Below are 21,899 nucleotides of genomic sequence, written 5' to 3'. Positions count from 1 at the left end.
CTAACACCCATTAGGATGGCTATTATTTAAAAAAAAAAAAAGCCCAAAAAATAACAAGTGTTGGAGAGGATGTTGAGAAATTGGAAGCTTTACACGCTGTTGGTGGGGATATTATGCGGTGCTGTGGAAAAATGTACTGTGGTACTGTGGAAAAGAATATGGCAGATCCTCAAAAAATTAAGCATACAATTACCATACAATCCAGCAATTTCACTTTTGGGTATACACCCGAAAAAACTGAAAGCAGGGACTGGAAGAGATATTTACCCATGTTCATGACCCATGTTCATGGGAGCATTATTCACAATAGCCAAAAGATGCAAGAAACCCAAGTATGCATTGGTAGATGAATGGATAAATAACACACGGTCTCTACGTTCACTGGAGTATTATTCAGTCTCTAAAAGGAAGGGAATTCTGACACACACTACAACGTAGATGAACCCAGACGTGAAATGCCAAGTGAACTATGCCAGTCACAAAGGGGCAAACACTACAGGATCCAGGAAATGAAGTGCCTAGGGTAGTCTAATTCACAGAGAAAGCAGGAGGGTGGTGGCCAGGGGCTGGGAGGTGTATAGAAGAGGGATTTTGTGTTTACTGAGTACAGAGTTTCAGTTTTGCGAGAGGAAAAGAGATCTGGAGATGGATGGAGGGGACGGTTATTGCACGAATGCTGTGAAAGCACTCAATATCATGGAACTGTATACTTACCAGTAATTACCATGATAAATTTTATGTGTATTTTAGCACAATTAAAAAATCTGCCCCACCTGAAATGCCAATAACATCCCTTTGAGAGATAAGTGGTCAGATATGCATGCATTTGGTTATAAGAAGTCCACTCATCCCTTGCATGTAACACCCTGAGCTCCTTACAACATGTACCCTCCTAAATGCCGGTCACCCAGTTACCCCATCCTCCCCTCCCTTCACCCCAGCAACCCTCAGTTTGTTTCCTATAGTGAGAGTCTCTTATGGTTTGTCTCCCTCTCTGTTTTCACTAAATTCTACCCCTGAAATTAATAATACACTATACATTACCTAATTGAATTAAAAAAAATTGATTAGGGGGGCCTGGGTGGCTCAGTGGGTTAAGCCTCTGCCTTCAGCTCAGGTCATGATCCCAGTGTCCTGGGATCGAGCCCCGCATCGGGCTCTCTGCTCCGCAGGGAGCCTGCCTCCACCTCTCTCTCTCTGCCTGCCTCTCTGCCTACTTGTGATCTCTGTCTGTCAAATAAATAAATAAAATCTTTAAAAAAATTGATTAATTAATTGAAAAGAAAGAACTATACATACTACAGAACTAAGGGACATAGAAACAATTTAATAAATGGAGAAATGTTTCATAATTATGAATGGGAAGAGTTCATCTTTTAAAGTTATATATTATCCCTCCCCTTCTGAATTTTTCTCCATCATTCAATACAACTGCAATTAAGTTTTTTTGTGTGTTTGTGTTTGTTTTGCTACATCTTTTAGCAAGTGCTCTCACATTTCTAACATTTATCTGGAAGAATAAACCAAACAGACGAAGAAGACGAAGAAGAAGAAGACGAAGAAGAAGAAGACGAAGAAGAAGAAGACCAAGAAGAAGAAGAAGAAGAAGACGACGAAGAAGACGAAGACGAAGAAGACAAAGACGAAGAAGACGAAGACGATGAAGAAGAAGAAGACGACAAAGAAGAAGAAGATGAAGAAGAAGAAGACGAAGAAGAAGAAGAAGACGAAGACGAAGAAGAAGAAGAAGAAGAAGGAGAAGAAGAAGAAGGAGGAGGAGGAGGAGGAGAAGGGGAGGTCCACTCGTCCTTAGGGGCCCTGTCTACGTGGACTACTGCATCTGCCCTCCCTGTCCATGTTTCCTCTTTGTCTCAACTGCCAGGGAAAGGAGACTCCAAGGAGCCAAAACTTGATGAACTCCTGATGGGATCAGGAGTCCCATAGTTAAATGGATAGTATTATTTCAGGATGTTCTCATTTATTTATAGCAATCCACTTATAAATGACCTATATTAATCAATAGAATCACACTGGGGCAACAACATGGGATTTCTGGCTTCAAATGATATTCTGGCTTTCAGTGGAAAACTGAACAGGAGGAAAGAGTTCTTACCTTGTAGATACAGGACTTAGCATTCAGAAAGAAGAGCTCGATGGTAGCATTGTCCTTCAGGTATGAGATGCTTTCTATATAGAACCTAAAAGAGAAAAACTGCTAATGAGCCACAGAGGTAGAAACTGATTGAGCTGAAAATCAGCTATTTTCTGAGCTACAGGATTTGACATGAGGACCAGAACTCACCATCCTAAATGAAAAAGGAAAAGGCATGATCTGTTGTTTGCATACGGTTCCTTTTCAAAAGAAAGCACAGTTTTTCAAGACCCTTTCTAGCACATGAGGACTGCCATGCCTGACAATCTTGTCCAGAGCCAAGAAGCCAGGCCTCCTACCAGAGAGGGTTAAACTCAACCATCACCTTTCTTTTTCCTAAGCCACGTTCCAATATTTTTTTTTTTTTGGATGTACAGATGGCACATGGTGCCAATTTTATTTGCAGTTATTATAGTACTCCAACTCATGTCTACAAGTTACACCTTTGCCACAGCCTTGGCTAAATCTTGAACTAGTGCAGAATTTAGCTGTGCCAGCGTGCTGATCTTCGCATGCTTAGATGTGGTATACTTGTTCTTGATGGTCATGTGCTTTGTAAGCCCACGATTCACCATGACTATATTCTTAGCCAGGTGTTGCATAACACTTAGAAGGGATTCTTCAGTGTATGATAGATACTGCTGTAGAGTAGGTGTCCATGCACCGTTATCGAGAATTTTCAGTGCTAAGCAAAAAGCTCCTGCTGCAATCTGAGGAGGAGGAAAGTGCACCATATCTTAGTCCAACACAGTTAGTTCCATCAGGTATTTGGCCAAAGTATGTTGCTCAACATCAACCTCTCCGATCTTAGATGCTCTCCGAAGGAAATGCAGGGGTTGAGGGCGGCCCAGACCAAAATTTAAAGATCTTAGAATCTTCATTTCCATCTGATTTGGTGCTTAGTGTAAGTGTTGTCAGTCACAAAGGCAAAGTCACCAATTTCTGGAGGGCACATTTCTTCATATTTGCTTGCCATAAACATGGCAGTGACACCAACCAGCTGCAGCATCTTCTTGGGCACACAATTATTCTGCATGAACCGATCAATAATGGAAACAGTCATGTATATGGTCTCCTGAAGTAACCTGAACTTCATCTGAACCTGTACTAGCCAGTCAATAAGGACAGCTCTCATGTTTCCAGTGACTTCACGACCCAGTAGGTATTTTGGTCTGATGGCTTGATCTTCCTCAAGTTGTCTCAGATAAGCATAAATATCTTTCACATATTCATTACAAAGGTTTGGATCAGCTCCATCTTCGGCATCCACATCATTCACTGCAAGAATTACATCAGAGAATGCCTGACACAGATATTCTTCTGCAGGGGCACATCCAGATGTTTCCATTGGGCTTGGAGAGGGAGTATCAACCAAAATAGGCTCAGGCGAAAGTTTTTCTTCTTTAACGCGCTCAGGTTCTGGCACAGGCTCGGGTGCCTTCTCCAGAGGTTTAGGTAGTTTTTTAGCAATAACTTTTCCAGGAACCAAAGTTTTTGCTTCCTTTTTCAGAGGCAATTTGGCCTGTGATTGTTCGCTGACTTTGTTACCAATGTCTCTGAGGGCTGTTCTCGGCCTCAGCCCAGGCTTGGAGGCCGCAGTTGTGGCCAGAGGCACGCGCTTTGTGCCTGCCATGCTGATCTTTGCCTTATTTTCCACATTAACTTTTGCGTTCCTGGTGACCTGGAGTGCCATGGCTTCTCCTTCACCAGGCAGCAGCTCGGTGGGGAGAAGCAGAGCACGGGAGTCACCAACCAGCTGGGGACCTGAACCCCACGCAGCTCAACAGCCATTCCTCCGCAGCACGCCGGGCCCACGTTCCAATTTTTAAAAATATTATTTGATTTTCATACATTGCTTTTTTGGTCCTAATCATTGTTGAGTTGGATTTCTTGAGGATAATTTCTCCTGCTCAATTGAAGAAGGGGGCCGTATTTCTCTTTGAAATGGTTACAACGTTATTTTCCCAAAGGTGGCGAGGTGCGATTTGATTTCTGCAAATCCCGAGAGCTATGGCAGTGTTCTTAGGCTGTGATATTAATGCATATTAAGCCAAACGAGAATTGGATTTTTATCCAGATGGAGCTTATAGATTTCTTTCACAATGAAACATGCTGAAATTATTTACGTTTACATTTAATGCACCTTTTTACGCATCGACTTTGGAGTTTATTAAATCACGTAATCAGATTAGGCACTTGTACTTGTCTAGGGGGACCAGCCACGTGCAGGGAGGGGTGATGGAAGGCAGAGCCTTGCCGGGGAATAGGCTCTGAGTGGGGCCTCTGTGTACCTGCCACCCAGAAACTGGGGCTATGTCAAGGTGGTGGCGGCAGGTGTGATGGGAAAACAAGGGCGATGTTCTTCTAGAACAGTGTTACAATATGATGGAAAGAGTCCTGGGGAGGAAGTCAAGAGGCCAGTGATCTGGTCCCAGTTCCATATGATTTAGGGCAAATCACTTCATCTCTCTGGGCTTCTGTTTTCCACACTGTAGAAGACAACCATGGGACCCGGTCGGTCAGTGGTTCTCCACCTGAGAAGTCTACTGCTTTCAAATATTAGAAACTCACTCAGATGAAAACAACAATCACAACAGCAAAAACAAGAAACCAGTATTTCATGAGGCTAGCAAAACACACCCCTAGGCAAGGACAAGCCCATAGCCCACCAGTTTGCAACCTCTTGTCTGCAGACAAATAATGTTTTCGGTCATTTTTCGTGTGTGTGTGTGTATGTGTGTGTGTGTGTGTGTATGCAGAGGCTGCTGTGATGAGTATCACACAGATTCATTTAAATTTGTGAGTGAATCCACAGTAACTTCAGATACCAGCAGATATTTTCAATCAACAGATATTAATACAATCACCACCATGTGAGAGTCTACAGAATGTTTGGAAATTACAGTATGGCCCTCATTCTTGCAAAGCTTGGGAATGAGTAGGATCCTTAGTGGACCCCTGCCACCCGCTCTCTCCCTGCAAGAAAAAAAAAAAAAAAAGCAAGCACGGCCCTCCTGCTTTTTGGAGCAGGTGTTTTAGGTCATGGAGGTTCCGTAAAGGGTCTACAGTGGTCCCCCTTACAGCACAGTGGTCCCAAAGGAACCGCAAAGTGGTACAACTTCCTCGTCTCTACAAGTGGAGACTTGAAATGCAGTAGCAGGATGCTTGGGTGGCTTAGTTGGTTAAGAGACTGCCTTGGGCTCAGTCATGATCCTGAGTCCCAGGATCGAGTCCCACATACATTGGTCTCCCTGCTGAGTGGGGAGTCGTCTTCTCCCTCTGACCCTCCCCACCTAATGCTCACTCTCGCGCTCCCATTCTGTCTCCCAATAAATAAATAAATAAATAAAAATCTTAAAAAGAAATGCAGTAGCAAGCTCTAAATCTTGAAGCAAAGTAAGTTAAATTGGATTTAGTAATTAATCCACATTTGTTGTGAAGGATTTTTAACTGGGAGTAGTCAGAATAGCAAAATCGGAAGGAAGGAAGGAAGGAAAGGGAGACGGAGGGGGAGGGAAGGGAGAGCAGGGAGTGAGGGAAGCTGACTTGCAGGCGTGACTCATTATAGATGAATCTTGCTTTGCACCTTTGTTCAAGCTACTGCTCTTGACCCAGAAACCAACATCCTCCATTCCCCAAGCCACTCCTGCTCCCTTCTGCCCTCACTCAGGAACACCACGTTTCCTGGACTCCGCTGATGGCCCCCAGGGAAAAGCGCTTCTCCTGGGCTCTTCCTCTGCTTGCTGTGCTGCCCCAGGGTCCTGCACTTTCCCGTTCCCTGGGGCATCTTCTTTCTAGGCTTTGGTGAGGCCAAATCCCATTCATTTTTGTATCTCCACCACTAATACAGCACCTGGCACACACGTGGGCTTAGCAAGTGTCTGGGAGGGAAAGACTCTTGTTTGTCAGCTTCTGCAGGAGGGGGAGGAGCTCAGTGATCCCCGGATGTCCTGAAATTCCCGGTCAAGGGCTCATATTCTTCATCCGGGCCCTGTCGCCCTGCCCTTCCCTCACTGTCAACATGGAAAGTTGCACAAGCAGGCAATGATCCCCTCGAATCTTAAAGCCAGGACAACAGCAGAAGTTTCTGGAGTTTGACCGTGAGTGACCTCAGTTCTACAATAATCACTCTGAGTCTAAATCTGTTGAGTCTGAAATCATGTAATTTTCAATGCATTGCCTTGTGTCTTTTCTGCATTTGTTTCGATTCTTGAGAATTAAGGAGTGAAGACGTTCGCTACTCCTGCCATCCATTTTCTCCTCAATAGTAAGAGGAAACATAACACCCACCACCCTCGCCAGAACTGAAGTTGGAAAGGACAGAGCAGGTTCTGTTCTCTGCGACAGCATTCGTGTCCCCCGAGTTCTACGGGGTCTGGCTGGACACGAAGCAGGAATGTAGAGAAAATAACCTAATCTGAGAGGAGGAAAAATAAACCATCTCCTCTTGACAGAAACTGAGAAGCAGGTTCCTGTTAACCTTTATCGCCGAGAAGCAGCATGGAAAACAGTGTGAGCTCCAGGCCTGTCATATTATTATTCTGTAACCCTGGATATTTAACTCATCCTGAACTTTCCATCTGCGCTAGGGAACTTGTGAGTCAAAATGCCCAGAGGAAAACAGACCTCAGACATCTCAATCCACACACTGAGGCTCAGGGCAAACTAGGGGAGCACCAAGGAGAAGAAACTTCTGGAGAAGTGGGAAACATTGATGGTTCAGTTACAAAATCCGAATTTTTGTTTTTTAAAACCGATTCTGTCCTTTTTGATTTTCATGAGAGCTCCTCGTTTTTGCCAGTAGGTGGCGATGTTGCATTTCCTTAACCACCAGTGCGCGGGTTGGGTGGGGGGATCCGGCCGCGCTTCCTCATAGACCTGGTTCACAAAGAAAATTCCAGGTCTCTGGGTAAAGCCAAGGAACTGAATGCTTTCGTGTAGATTCGCAGGGTCTGCATAGACAGTTCCAAGTCTGGCTCTGTACTAACCTTGGGGTTCTGGTGCTATGACATTTGGGGCCTTGGTGGCTCTGAAGGGACTGCCCCTCCCAGGGCTGACCAGTTCCTTTAGAGGCCTGAGCTTGCCTTTCCTATGCAGACCAGCCACTGGAGAGCTCACACACCCTTCCTGGTCCTTTGTAGGGCCCTCACACTCCAGGTCAGGACCTTCCTGCCCTCATCACCCCAGGGCCTGGGCCAGGGCCAGACAACTCTGTACAGCCCCTATGCCCCAAAGCCTGCTGAAATTATTCAAAGAAGCCAAGCCTAAACCTGATTACTCTGCCTCACCCATTCCTTCCTGTAGAAACCACAGAACAAAGGCTCTTCCCCACATTTCCCCCCACTCCCTCTGCCTCCTGACCAACCCTTAGCGTGCCCTGGGCAGCGCTGCCTGCTGCGGTGTGCCCCCCCCTCCTGCAGACTGTGAGTAGCAAGCTGTCTTTTCAATGGCCACCACCCCCTGATGGGTTGGGAGTACCTGTACCTGAGTAATAATAAAACTTACTTTAAAACGTGTTCTTTGGCACATTTAGCAGGACTGAATAGGACAGCTTTCCCCTCTCCCCTGCCCCCCACCGCTGAGTCAAAGGGCCAACCTTTGTTCTAGGCCCAGGGCAAACCTGGGTAAGTCTGTTCCCTGAATCGCATCAGCAATGTCACACCCCACCTGGCCCAGATCATGCGATCCTGAGCGCCTGCATCTGACACTCCGAAGCAGGAATAAATATGTGCTGTGCTCCTACATGTTTGGGCCCATAAAATAATCAAGAGGTTCTGCAGCCTTGGGGAGTCTCCTCCCCTTTAACCTGCAGACGCCTCGGACAGCAGCAGCTTGAGCGGGTGTCCGGCACAGGATGTCAGTCAGCTGGCCCCCTCTGGACGGCCTGCTCCTCCTCTTTCCTCTCACATCCACCCCCGGCACTGGGGAATCACCGAATCTTTACAGCAAGTGTTAATTAAATGGACCGCTGATTTCATTTTGTCAGGAACACAAGGGTCACATTCGGAATGCTGACTTAGTAGCAAAAAGGAGCAATGGGAATAAAACGGATATTTGGTGCTGCTGTGAGTTTCTGGGGCTGGATATCTCAGATCTTTAGAATTTCACTAGCTCGAGAAAAAATCCTCACTGGGGCACCCCGTTGAGATCTAGCAAGTTCTGGTTAGCAGGCACCTCATTTTAGGATCCCTGCCTTCGTTGATACTATGGTAACAGTAAAGAACAACCGTGTCTCAACCAGCCAGGAAAGACACCAACAGTCAGGTCATAAACTTGGCTGTAAAATCCCCACTCCCAGATTAAACCTTCCTGGGATCGCCTCTCCCTCTCTCTCCCTCTCTCTCTCTCTGTCCTAGTGCTCACTTCAGTTTACTGTTGGTGAACGTTAGTTTGAGGAGACAAATCTAATCTCTTATTTATTTTGCTACAAACAGTGGAGATGATCAGCGTTGCAGGGACACTTTGCTGAAGACGATACAACTGAAGCAACAGCCCAGGCATGGAGGGGATCATCCTGAGCACAAACGTGATCCTACAGAAATACCCAGAGATTTCCTTGGGTGTGCAGGGAAATTTTTCTTAGAATTTTTCTTGACCTGTTTCTTAAGCTTGCCTGGTGAATACGATCAGAGGGTCATTGTTCTCAGATTTGGGGAGTTTGTCTCCTAGTCCCAGACAGTGGTCTGCAGAGGGATGTGACCTTGCTCACACACTGCTCGCCGGGCTGATCACAGAGCTGCAGGAGGGGAGGTCAGCAGGTTCGGCAGTCAGATCATACCGGACATGCTAAGGAGAACCGCAGTGTAATGATGGGAGGCCAGGAACATTTTGAGGAGGGAAGCACACAAGAATTCTGGAAAGCTACTCAGTGGTAACCTAGAGAAGGCCAGAAGGAGCCATAACCAGGACACTGGTTCAGGGAGAGTCAGAAGTGGGTATAGGACCTATTTAAGACACAAAAGACAGGAATTAGTGAATGAAGGAAGGCAAGGAGGCAGGGGAGAGAGAGCAGGAGAGTTAAAGTTGACTCCTGAGTTTCCGGCTGGGTGTGTGGCTGTGCCAATCACAGAGATAAGGAGGTGCCACAGGAAGAGGAGGAAGTTTGGGGGGCAGAGAGATGAAGACGCCATTAATTCAGGCAGAGGAGGGCAGAGAAGCGCCCATGGAATTTGGGGCCTAGAGACCGCCAGTGACCATGGCGGTGATGGGAGAACAGCCACGAGCTGAGGAGCCCAGTGGGATGAGGAGAAAGGAGACAAGGGCAGACCTTTGGTGTGGACATGGGTGGGGGGCAAGGAAGCAGTAGCTGAAGGAGGATGCAAGTCAGGGAGGGTATTCACTTTTGTCAGGGTAGAACATGGGGGTCATGGACATGGGGGAAAGAATCCGTGGAGAAGCAGCAGCAGAAAACAGAGAAAGACGGGAGACTGGAGGCAGGGAGCTCTCAGAGGTGCTGGAAGGGGCTGCACTGGAGTGCGCGTGCACCTGGCTGGCCTCGGACGCTGGGCTAGGGTCGGTCTCCCTCCGAAGGGTGTGCATGTGTGAGTGTGTGGGCATGCATGTAGCGGGTGGCTAAGGAGGCCACAGGATGGGTGGATATGGTGATGTAAGGGAGCAGGAAGCCGCAGCTCCCTTGGGCCAGCTTTCCTTTTCTCTACAAAATCAAAAGCAGTGTCACCTTGGAGCAAAGGAGTGAGCTCCTGGTTTGGAGTCTGTGGCAGAAGCAAAAGCTACCGTGGGCAAGGCAGGGGACCCTGAGCAGGTGCAATGGACAGAAGTGGCTAGAAACACCAATGAACTGTGTGAGCCTTCTTCCCTGGCCCGGCCATAGTCCACAGCTCAGGGACAGAAATAAAAAAATATGTGACTGGACTGATCCCATCCCACACGTGTGTGCGTGTGTGCGTGTGCATGCACGAGAGCCATGGATGCATGGGGCCAGCAGCCAAGGGAGGGGCGGTCCTGGGGAATGGTTGATTGCAGTGATGCATAACAGGCTTTAGACTGAATTGGCAGGGATAAGGACAGGCAGGGCTGAGAGGACCCCAGAAGTCAGGGAAATGGATGCACAGGTGCACAAGGGTAAGGGTTCGTGTGCTTTGCCCCCCCGCTCTACCCTTAGCTCCTAAACCAATGCCCACAACATAGTCAGTGCCTGGCCGATGGGACCATGGAGTCGTCTTTATAGGAGAGGAAAGAGCAAAGTGCAGGGCAGAATGCCTCCCCACTGGTGTTCACCCTGGTCAGCTAAGGGCAAGAGTTTCTCAAGTGGGGCTAATAGCACACACCTCGGCTCCTGAAAGCTGCTGCTTTACCATCTTCGAGGCCCCTTCCTCCACCGCTACGGAAGTTCCAACCTGCCACCAACCTTTGCAATTGGGGGCTGGCCCCCTGCTAATGGGGTGTACTCCACCAAGGCCACTGGGAGTTCAGTAGGGCTAGATCTGGAATGTCAGGCCTGGGAGGGTTGCTCTCCACACCCTCACCCCCAGTGGGGGTGCAGCCGGGCCACACCATCTCTGCAGATGGACCCCGCCCCGGTTCTGCAGCCACAGCCGAGTGTGCAATGCAAGAGGGACCAAAGTCACAAATCCTGACTTGGCCTGTGGCCCCGCCAGAGTCTCTGAGAAGCAACCATGGGGTCACTTTTCACTTGCGGAGAGAGAGGCAGTGTGGTGTAAGGGGGAGGTCTGAAGTTTGGAGTCAGATCTAACTGAACAGAGGTGGTTACTTACTAGCGGTATTGGGAGGAGAATCAGTATGTTGGGCCCTCATCTCCCTCCCTTCTTTATTTTTTTTCTTTTAGATTTTATTTATTTATTTAACAGAGAGAAAGAGAGAGAGAACATGCAGGGGCAGAGGGAGAGAGAAAGGCAGGGAGCCCGATACGGGACTCGATCCCAGGACCCTGGGATCGTGACCTTAACCGGAGTCAGATGATTAACTGGCAGAGCCACCCACGCATCCCTCATCTCCCTCTCTTTACCTAGGAGTAATAACACGTGATTCGAGGGCTGTGAAGATTTACAATCATTCTGAATAATGGATGGGTGTTTAATAATGGATAGTTCCCTTCCTTCAGACCTTTTTCCTTTTTAGGTAATTATTAAGACTCTGAAGGCTCTGTGATCGCTCCCGGTGATCCTTGATCTGACTCAGGAGAAGGAAGGGGGAAGGTCCTCTTCAGGCTAAATCATGGGTCAGTGAGGACAGCTTCTCAGTCCTCTATCCCGCCATGCTGAGAATACCACGCAGCACGACACCAGCCTAAGGCCCTTCGAGGACCTGCTCAGAGGAGAAAGCAGAATTACCTCAATTCAAATTCATGTTATTTAATATACTGGGGTCTTGTTTTTCATCATCGGTTGAATGGAGGGGATAATTCTGCCCCCACTCTCACAGATGTTTCGAATATGCATTACAGCAAGAGAATATACAACTACCAAATAGTAAGCCATGCTGGGATGGCAGCCCAAATTTAGCTCCCCAGTGGCACGGGGTTAATATTTCCACTGGATGAATTCCCAACTCTTAGCTTGAGGCATTCAGCCCTTTCCACGGTCTTTTATTGGGTGCTTTTATTCTCCATTTCCACAAAGGCTAACGGTGCATGTGTTACAGAGATGGAATCTCTAGATGTTTAAACAAAAGGAGGGAGGCTAGGAGCGGCTAGAGAGACTGCTTGTAGGCACGCACGTGGGCTGCTGGCTGGGCCGGGGCTGTTCCAGCCATCAGGCTCTCATTGAGAAAAGAGAAAGGTCAGCGTGCACACGGGGGAATTGCCCAGCCAGATGGGGGATCCTCAATGGACCCCGGGATCGTCCAAAGTCTGAGTCCTTTATAAAGATAATTCGTCCAGCCATTCCTTTGGAGAAAATAGCCTGAGGGCACCCCTGGAAAGGTACCCAGGTATAAGTTAGGAATTCTGCCCAGGCACCAAGGTAAAAAATGCATAATCTGCCTACATGCCAGCATCAGCCTCCTCTCTTGGAGAAAACAGACACTTGGTGTTTTGCTTCTGTGTTGCATAGTTGGCTGCAAAGTAGGGACTCGGGAGAGTGTGGTCGGGGAGCCAGGCTCCTCTGTGATGGGTGCCAAGGGGACACCCACCCTAGGAGGTGGTGGCAACAGTTCAAGTGACAGATGATGGGGAGACAGGCAGAGAGGGCAGAAGGTGGAAGTAGCCGCAGAGAATTCATGCACCTAAGAATCTGAGGAAGAGGAAAGACTTCAAGTTTGAAGCCTACGGGACTGAATGGATAATGATGTCACAGATTTGAGGGACCACGGAAGGCCTGGGGAGGTTAAGATGCTGAGACTGGCTTTGGAGCTGCAGAGTTAGAGGCACTCAGGTGAGCCAAGACCTACATAGAAACCCGAGGCTCTGCAGAAAGAGCAGCTTTTGTGATGAGCTACAGAAGGAACTCCACCTGGTGACAATATTCTGCTGGGGTCTGTCCCCAAACGTGGCCTGGGAGAGTTTTTCCCTGGGCGTGTCCTCCCAAGTGCTGGCTGCAGCCACCTAGGAAAATGGGTGGTGGATGGCAGAAGCATTCATTCCTGGTTCTCCATATTGAGCATGGGATCTACTTCTGCAGCTCTCCTCTGTGTATGTGGTGTCACAGAGAGAAGTCAGGAGCGACTTGGAATGGCCTGCAAATCCTCAGTGACAATCTCAGGGCGCCCCAAGCTTTCTTCCAAGGCTCAGTTCCCGAAGCCCACCAGTAACTCAGCTCATAAAGCAGCTAATATACAACCAGCCCAGAATCTTCTCTTCTCTTCTTGATTAATGTTGGTGAAAAGCAGCAGGAAGGAGGGGAGCTCCTGATATATGGGAAGTGGACTCAGCCACCTTTGATTACAGGTTAATGAAACGCTTAAATTCAACTGAGCCTTGCTGGATGCTGCCACACACCCCCGGTGGAATTGTGAACTCTCCTTTACACAGTTACTTTCCCATTTATCTGCGAAAATTGAGCCACCATTAAAGAGACTGTGACATCAAGATCATGCCCATCAGTAATGGAAATGGCTAAGATTAGCTCTGATAGGTTTGCTGCTCTGAAACAAATAAAAAGGGCATTAAATGCAAGTTTAGATCTGCTCCACCAGCAGGGGTGAAGATACATACTCTGGCCTGGGAAATGGACCCTTTAATTCTCAGATAGGCTCTCTGATGCTTTCCGTGGTATCAGGATGGCTACAATTAAAATTGCATTCCTGATGATGTTCTCTCGGAAAAACTGAACTATTAATTGTTTGTCCTGCTCTTGAACTTGTTAACATGTATTTTGTAAAGATTTTATTTATTTATTTGAGAGAGAGAGAGAGAGAGAGCATGAGTAGGGTAGGGGGACAGGAGGAGAGGAAGAAGCAGGCTTCCTGCTGAGCAGGGAGCCGAATGCAGAACTCAATGCCAGGACCCCGGGATCATGATTGAGACGAAGGCAGACACGTAATTGACTGAGCCACCCAGGTGCCCCACTGAACTTGTTAACATATATTAGAAAAAGGACAGGGTGTGTGTATTGGGTATGAGTGTTGGTGTCCACCGGAAGACGGAGGCATTCGAGCCTAAATGCCCCTGCAGTTGTGCATATTGACGGTTCTGCACAGACACAGACTGGTGGCTCCAAGAACCAAGGGCTCCAGGAGCTGCTGGATCTGGACGCACAGATCCGGGCTTTGCCCGTGAACCCAAGACACAACCCCCCTCTCTGCCTTGCCAAAACTTTCTGCAAATGAAAGTGTAAGTCTGGCTGACTTCATGTTTGCAAATGTTAACCATAAGAAGCAAATTATATTCTCTGCAGTCACAAAATAAAACTTATAATAGATTAGTGACCAGAAAATGCACATCGTTTCTGGTATTTTATTACGCCATATCCTCCCTTACTGGGCAACGCCCTGATCTATGGTTTGTTGCTGCATTTCAACTATTCCTATCTGGGATAAGATAAAATAGGCAAATTTCAAGAGGCCAAGTGCCACTTGTGATAAAAGGAAAGAAGACAAAGCGTTGCCTGGATAGCTCAGTTGGCTGAGCACTTGCCTTAAGCTCAGGTCATGATCCCGCGATGCTGGAATCGAGGCCTGTGTTGGGCTCCCTGCTCAGTGGGGGGTCTGCTTTTCCCTCTATCTCTGCCCCTCCCCTCAGTTGTGCTCTTACTCTCTTTCAAATAAATAAAATCTTAAAAAAAAAAAAAAAAAAGGAAAGACGACACAGTCATTTGTGATGTAGTTCCAAATGACTACCACCACCAATAATAATAATAACCCCAGGGTTTGTGTTACTATAAGAGACCGAGTTTAGTTTGAGAAATATGCCCCCCAAAAAAGCAAAAAAGGGGGCTCTTAATCCCACCCAAGCATCCTGTGCAAGAGCACAAACACGCATGTCTGTGCACATACACTGACACACCTTGGACACTCACACCCTAGCATTTCATCTACTAGGAATGCAGCTCCTCCATGACCTCTGTCATTGACAGTAGATGGCAACAAACTTGATTTCCCTCTCCTTTAATCATGCTGCCCTCCCAGGCCTTTCTTGACAAAGAAAAGGAGCAGCAGCAGAAGGATGGACACGAGGTATACATACCTGACACAGAAATATAAAACCACTGGTCCGGACTTTTTGGGGAAGTCATGTTCCAATACTCTTCGATCGAGCTGAAGCCAGTTTAAGTGTCCCCTGAGGAGAAGAGAGACAGATGGGTTAGGACTCCGGAGTTTGCATTGTGATGAAGGCATGTGTGCGGCAGAACATGCTGGATCACAGATCAATGTGGCCCTCCACCTCACTCCTAAGTTCTCAGTATTTGAAGAACCTCAAGGCATTACCGGGGCCGGGGGGGGGGGGGCACTGAATCAGCGGCAGATACCGTCTGACATGAAGGAGGAGGCGAACGGCAATCAGGAAGTGTGGGGTTCACCACCTGCTATCCACTTCCTAGATTGTGCTCAACTTAAAACGGAATCATTCTCTCGTCCTGAATTCCCTTATCACCACCTTCCTGGATGCCTTTTTTCCCCGAAGGACGCAAAACCCACTTTAGAAATGTTAGCAATCTTCACAACATCTTGCTGGAAGCAGACGGGGTGAAAAGTGAATCACAGACAGTTTCTCAAAAATTTAAACTTACATGCATCATGGACCCAGACATTCTACGCCTAGATATTTACCTGAGAGGAATGAAAGCTATGTCTGTGCCAAGACATTTTTACACAGAGATGTGCAAAAACACTTTAACAGCTCAAAACTTGGAACAAGCCAAGTGTTTATCAATGGGGGAATGAGCACGATGTAGTTATAGAGCAGAATACTATGACCCAATAAAGCCAGTAAGCTATTGATACGTACACCGACATGCATGAATCTCAGAGTAATTACTGAGTGAAAGATGCCAGACAAAGAGGACAGTCTGTAGGATTTCATCTATATAAACTGCAGAAGGTGGGGCACCTGGGTGGCTCAGTGGGTTAAGCCTCTGCCTTCGGCTCAGGTCATGCTTGGCAGGGAGCCTGCTTCCCCCTCTCTGCCTGCCTCTCTGCCTACTTGTGATCTCTCTTGGTCAAATAAAGAAATAAAATCTTAAAAAAAAAATAAACTGCAGAAGGTGCAAACTGATCTATACTGACAGGGCTCATTGGTGGTTGCCCTGGGGGGGTGGGTGCGAGGGAGAGCTTTCATCGGGGCAAGAGGAAACTTTCGGGAATGCTGGATATGTTCATTATCTTGATGGTAGTGATGGTTTCATGGGTGTAGACACATGTCAAAACTCGTCAAACTGTACTCTTTAACGAGTGTTTATTGTATGTTAATTATAACCTCATCAAAGCTATTTTAAACAGTGAACCACAGAGACCTTTGATACATAAATGGAGTGGCTTGTGTGTTTCTTCCTTCCCTCTCTTCTTTCCTTTTGTAAATATTAATTAATCGCTTTCTCGGAGAAAGGGTTTGGAGATGCTGCGGTGTACAAAATAGACACCATCCTGATTCCCCTTGAGCTTAAGGTCTTGTAGGGAGACAGACACTCAGCCACTATTCCTGCAATTAATGGCAGGATTACTAATCAGAATGGTATTAGGACCTCACACCTATGGTACAAGGACCATGAGAAATGAGAACACGTAAGGACCTGAGCTGGGGTCTGAGAAGTACTGCCTGGTGTTTGAGATTTGAAGAACAGTAAGAGTTAACTTAGCAAAGAGAGAGGGGCTATGTTCCAAGCTGTGTAGCCAGCATGTGCAAAGGCCCCGAGGTATGCCCTGGCATGTTGATGTTGTGTGAGTAGAAAGGGATGAGGTTGAAGAGGGCAGGGACCAGCTGCTAGGGCCTGGGAGGCCACGAGTGTGGAGAGTGGTCTTTGCAGAGTGAGGCAGAGCCATGGGATAGGTATGAGGAGGAGAGGGCATCTATCTTTTCTTCTCCTCTTCTGACCCAGTTTTGGTCCAAGAGCCTGGAGAACTCAGTCCTATAATCACCTTTACTCAGGAAGCTCATGTTGAACAGACACAACTGATCCATGAAGCCTCCTCAGGTGCCCGATGTTGGGTAACATGTTCATAACATATATGCAACATGTGAAAGGCTGGCACTAGCTCTGTGGACAATGGGAGACAAAAGTTGTCTGACTCGCTGCATTAGAATGTCTGCTCCTCCAAGCACATGCTTGCCTCCAACAAATGCAAGACAGAAAACATGCTAGAGGTTTCCATCTCCACTTGAGGGCTCATTCAAGCTGCACCTTTTACACAAAATCTCTCTTTCAATGAAGCCCACAGCTGTGGCTCTAGAGATGGTATTTGAATCTGCTTCTGAAGAGCGTCCACCTGAGGAACTTCTCTTTTTCCTCCTCCTAAGGATCTACATCTAGAGAAACATTTTTTTTCTATTAACTTTATCTTTCATGTTTGGTTATTCTTCTCTGAATATAGTAAGGATAAAAAATAATGGGAAAAAAGGATTTCTAAATAAAATGACTAGATCACTTTCTTCCAGAAAGGTGGGATAAATTCCCGTCCAACTAAAAGATGGGATCTGGAAGCAGAAGACCTCGGTGCCAAGTTGATCTCTGGCTGTACCGGAAATGCTGAGACTGCCCCACAGGGTCATACTGCTTCAGACCTCTGTGCCTGAGCTCATCTCTCTGCCTAGAATGCCCTTCCCTTCCTTCTCCACCGAGTGTAGCCTGGCCCATCCTTCAAGACCTGGCTTTCCTGTGTTTCTTCCAGAAAGCGCTTCTTGACTACCTTCCCACACCACAAACCAGCCTGGGCTGGGTTCCTCTCTGGACCCTCACGGTGCCCACCCCAGGCACACCTGCTCCCATACTCCCTCCCCACCATCTGTGGAAGCTCCTCTGTGTATGCTTTCTGTCTCCCCAATAGACCCTTTACATCTGAAAAACAGAGACCTGATTCATAAGGTAAAATGTGTATGTTTGATCAAGTGGAAGGTATTAACACAAATGTTAGCCCTAAGTACTGGATAGTAAGTTACAGTCACGCTCTTCTTGTCTCTGAAAATGTCCAAAATCTCCCAGAGCCTTTTCTTCGGGTTCAGAAAATCTTGAGAAAACTCGCAACAGCAATCCATCCAATGACTAAGCAGATTTAAATTTTAATCTAAATTTTAATCTCTTGCCTGACAATAATTTGTGATAAAGGGTCTGTCAGGAAGGACCTTTTTATGATTATCACAAGAGAAATCCACAGTGCACTCCAACGGCCCAACATTACTGACCACACCAACTGCTTGGGATTCAACCTGGCCTTGGCGGGGGCAGGGGGGTGAAGGTGGGCCATGATTCACTTGGTGAAGAACCTCTAGGTGGGGACATTACATATGAAAGGACATAGACATAGGTGTCCCTTGGATGCCACTCTGTTCAGGGTGCTCTGCCCTACTTCATCCATGTGAGCAGAAGACAACAAGAGGAATAGATTACCTCTCTACAGACTTTCATTCCCGTTAAAATTTTTTTAAAGATGGGCACCTGGGTGGTACAATAATTTAACTGTCTGACTCTTGGTTTCCTCTTAGGTCGTGATCTCAGGGTCATGAGTTTGAGCCCTGTGTTGGGCTCTGTGCTCAGCATGGAGTCTGCTTGAGTTTCTCCCTCTCCCTCCACCCCCCAGGAAATCAATCAATCAACCAGTCAACCTTTAAAATAAATAAATAGAAATAAATAAAAATAAAAACATTTTTTAAAGAATGACAGTTTCATAATATATTTATTTAATTGGAAATTCCTTATTGGTGCCATATTATTAGTTTAGCATTTACCAAGCACTGAAATAGTCAGACACTAAGAACACAATCAGGAAGCAGGAGGCCAAAATCACTCCAGACTGAACAGCCAGTGTCCGAGGAAGAATGAATTTCCTTTCTCCACTTCCTCTGCTTGACTCCTGAACCCCCAGCTGAGGGATGTGGGCGATGGCAGGACAGACACGCATGCACAGGGTTCTGACAACCACGGACAGGTGGACCCCAGAGTCCTGAGGCCCTTGGGCAGAAGGAAGCGGCCCCCTCCATTTCGCTCCATTTCACGTGCCTGCAAAAATCTCTTCACCGCAAGCTGCTCACGAAGGCAAAGACCAAAGGGACAAGTGACTCATCCAAGGTCTCTTATGATAACTGTCTTATATTTGGGCAAAAGCTAAGAGATGGATTGAAATGTCGACTGGAGGGTGCCTGGGTGGCTCAGTGGGTTAAGCCTCTGCCTTCAACTCAGGTCATGATCTCAGGGTCCTGGGATCGAGGCCCGCGTTGGGCTCTCTGCTCAGCAGGGGGCTCTGCTTCCCCTCTCTGTCTCTGTCTCCCCACTTGTGACCTCTCTCTATCAAATAAATAAATAAAATCTTAAAAAAAAAAAAAAAAAAAAGAAATGTTGACTGGAAAGTCCCCTGGAAACTCGAGTACTCTGGGCTTGTTAAAATATTGTCCGCTCCTTGTATGTGGTTCCAAGTCACATTTGTGACAGTTAATGGCACCAAGAGTTCCTCACCGCTTCCTTCCCTGCATCACACCCCACAGTCCCAGCACCAAGACCCTTCCTCAAATACTTTTTTTTCCCTTTAAGTTAGGGTGGGATGGGGAATGAATAGATCAAAGGAGCATTTTCTCTATTCAGTGTAACTAAGAGATGTCTGATAGCTCGGTTTTCATTATTCTCATTGATTTTTCATTTGAGATTTCACCTCGGTACATTTACCAATAACAAAGCAAAAAATTAAAAAAATGCCCCAGCCGACACTCAGAGTATTTGTGTTGCTGCTTGACTGATAACTATCTTTAAAGCTGAGCGAGATAACACTCATTTGCTTTATGGTGGCGATAGGTCAAACTGTTGGGCCGGTAATAAATACGCAATTGCTTCTGGGCAGCAGAAATTGGATGCATTTACTTAACAGATTGCTTTTAGCTTCTACATATAATACAAATAGATTTTTGGTTCGAGCGTTGGCAACTTCAATAGAGATGGCCCTAAGGAGAGCTTTGTTTATGGGGAGCTACCAGAGGGTAGAGGTATCTGATAAGCTGGTCGCTGCTTGGACCCCTGAAGGAGAACAATATGCTGTGCCTTGTGCCTTTTAGAGGTTTTTACCGCAGACAGGTTATTATCTATGGAATGAGTTTCCAAAGAAAGCCAAAGCAAGAGCATGAAATGCATATGGATGTCACTGGACTGGGGGGTGGGGTGGGGGTGGGCAGAGTGCTCCTCAAAGGGAAGAATGTTTAGCTAGTTCATGTCCTTAGTTGGAAATATGTGGGCTCATCAAGGATAGCTCAGGGGTCGTAATTTAGCTAGAAACTCTCAAACAGTGGCCTTCAAGTATGTGAGTGAGTGTGTGTGTGAGAGAGAGAGAGACGGAGAAGGAGACAGACAGACAAAGAGGAGTATCAAGGAAAACAGATGGCTGTTCGGTCCCACTGACTTTATGGCTTTAATTTTTTATTTGTGGAGGAAATGTTTGCTCCACTATGTTCTCTTAAGGTTGTTCTGAATTTTCATTTGTAGCACCTCCTACACTGTATCTGATTATTTACCTTCTAAACTAAAAATGCAAGCCCTACAGGGGTCAAATCTAGTCATCTCTCTATTTCCAGGGCTTAACAGTGGATGCTAAGTAAACCACGGCTCCAGAACAAATCCATCAGCTTCAAACACACTCCATCGAGCAATACTGCTGGTGTAATGACAGCCATCCACGCAGACACACAGCTCCTGCCCTAAACAGTCTCCACATTTGGGGAGAATTCACTGCTTACTGACCCCAGGATCTGAGTACCACTGTCCTGCTGGCACTGGGAATGTAAATGTCAGAAGACAGGGATTCCTCAGACCTCCTCAGATCGCCCCATTCTTTTTTATTTATCTCAGCTGCACACAGGAAGAGCTCTAGAGCCCTTCTCCAGTCCCTAAATGGAAGGCACTGTGGTTTGCCATATGTCTGGATGTCTACACGGCTGTCTCCGAGGTAGCACTGGGAGCCGAATGCCACGTTCTCACGAGCAGCAGTTACAACCCAGGCATGGAGGTCTTGGCATTGATGTTTTTCCCCCGTCTCCTGGTACACAGCATTTCCTGAATGGAAATCCCAAACTATTTCTAAAACTACTTTCTCAGCACTGTATCTTCCTGCTATTTCTTCTGCAAGGGGAAAACTGCTTTTCTATGTTATTTTCAGATTGTAGATAAGCTTGAGGCTGGGAATGTTCACCACCTAAACCCTTCTCAGATGCCTCCACCAATGCTGGTCATCCTTCTCCTTGAGGGGAGAAAGGACCCAGAAGGTTCTCCCCACTGTCCCAGCACAGGACGGCTGAGGCACTTCCAGTACAACAAGGCATTTGGGACCTAAGTTATTTGGATGAATCAAACTGCAAAGAGTACCAATCAATGATGTGATCAATGGAAACATAGCATGTTGTTTAAAAAAAAAAAAATCCTTAATTGGCTCTTATCCCAGGATTCTGGTTTCACGTATCTGTGAACCCTCTAAAACTTGAGCATAAATTATTATGTGTGTAAATTTTGGTGGAGATGATGGAATGTAACTTGTTAACAAATTTCAAAGGGTTCTGTGATTAAATAAGAGGTTAAGAACTAGTCATTTTCTTAATTAGTATGTGAAAATACATTCTAGCTGTACCTGGCTTTTAAAATATGCAATAATGGCTCAACACGTTTCTTCCTCCCTCAGCTTTCTGAATACGTCTTTGAGGTTTTCATTACATAAAAAGACTCATTTACAGCATCTGACACACAATTCTGAACACTTTTCATAGAGATTCAAATTAAAATCTAAATATACAATGAAAATCATTACTTCAACTTGGGGTGTGTTTGACTATTTCTGTTAAATAGACTAAAAGTTATTTTAAAATTTTATTATTATTACTATCTTTAAAGATTATTTATTTTAGAGAGAGAGAGAGAGCATGAGAGGGAGGGGGAAAAGGAGAGGGAGAGAGAATCTTAAGCTGACTCCACATGGAGCACAGAGCCCGATGTGGAGCTCAAGCCCACGACCATGAGATCACTACCTGAGCCGAAACCAAGAGAAAAGATGCTCAATTGACTGTGCCACCCAGGCGCCCCTATTTTTTTTTCACTATTATTTTAAAGATTTATTTATTTATTTGAGAGAGAGAGAGAGAGAGCATGTGCATGAGTGCAGGGAGGATGGGAGGAGGGAGAGGGAGAGGAACTCATAAGAAGATTCCACGCTG

The 21,899-nt window shown here is 46.5% G+C and overlaps 1 protein-coding gene and 1 pseudogene across 9 annotated transcripts in view; both read right to left on the bottom strand.

Moving 5' to 3' along the window:
* The window catches only part of FRMD4A (FERM domain containing 4A), a 622,361-nt gene that overhangs the window by 121,879 nt on the left and 478,583 nt on the right, over nucleotides 1-21,899 (bottom strand). For all 9 annotated transcript variants that reach the window (XM_047739601.1, XM_047739605.1, XM_047739603.1 and 6 more), the window contains exons 4-5: nucleotides 14,754-14,846; nucleotides 2,114-2,198 (exon numbers count right to left, since the gene is read on the bottom strand). In XM_047739601.1, the coding sequence (XP_047595557.1) occupies nucleotides 2,114-2,198; nucleotides 14,754-14,846 (178 nt within the window). The remainder of the gene's footprint in view (nucleotides 1-2,113; nucleotides 2,199-14,753; nucleotides 14,847-21,899) is intronic.
* Nucleotides 2,520-3,845, bottom strand: LOC125106075 (G2/mitotic-specific cyclin-B1-like; annotated as a pseudogene).

The sequence above is a fragment of the Lutra lutra genome, chromosome 8, assembly GCF_902655055.1.
Source record: "Lutra lutra chromosome 8, mLutLut1.2, whole genome shotgun sequence".
NCBI classification, from domain to species: Eukaryota; Metazoa; Chordata; class Mammalia; order Carnivora; family Mustelidae; genus Lutra; species Lutra lutra.
The sequence above is the reverse complement of the archived record's forward strand: the minus strand, read 5'-3'. Positions and strand labels throughout refer to the sequence as shown.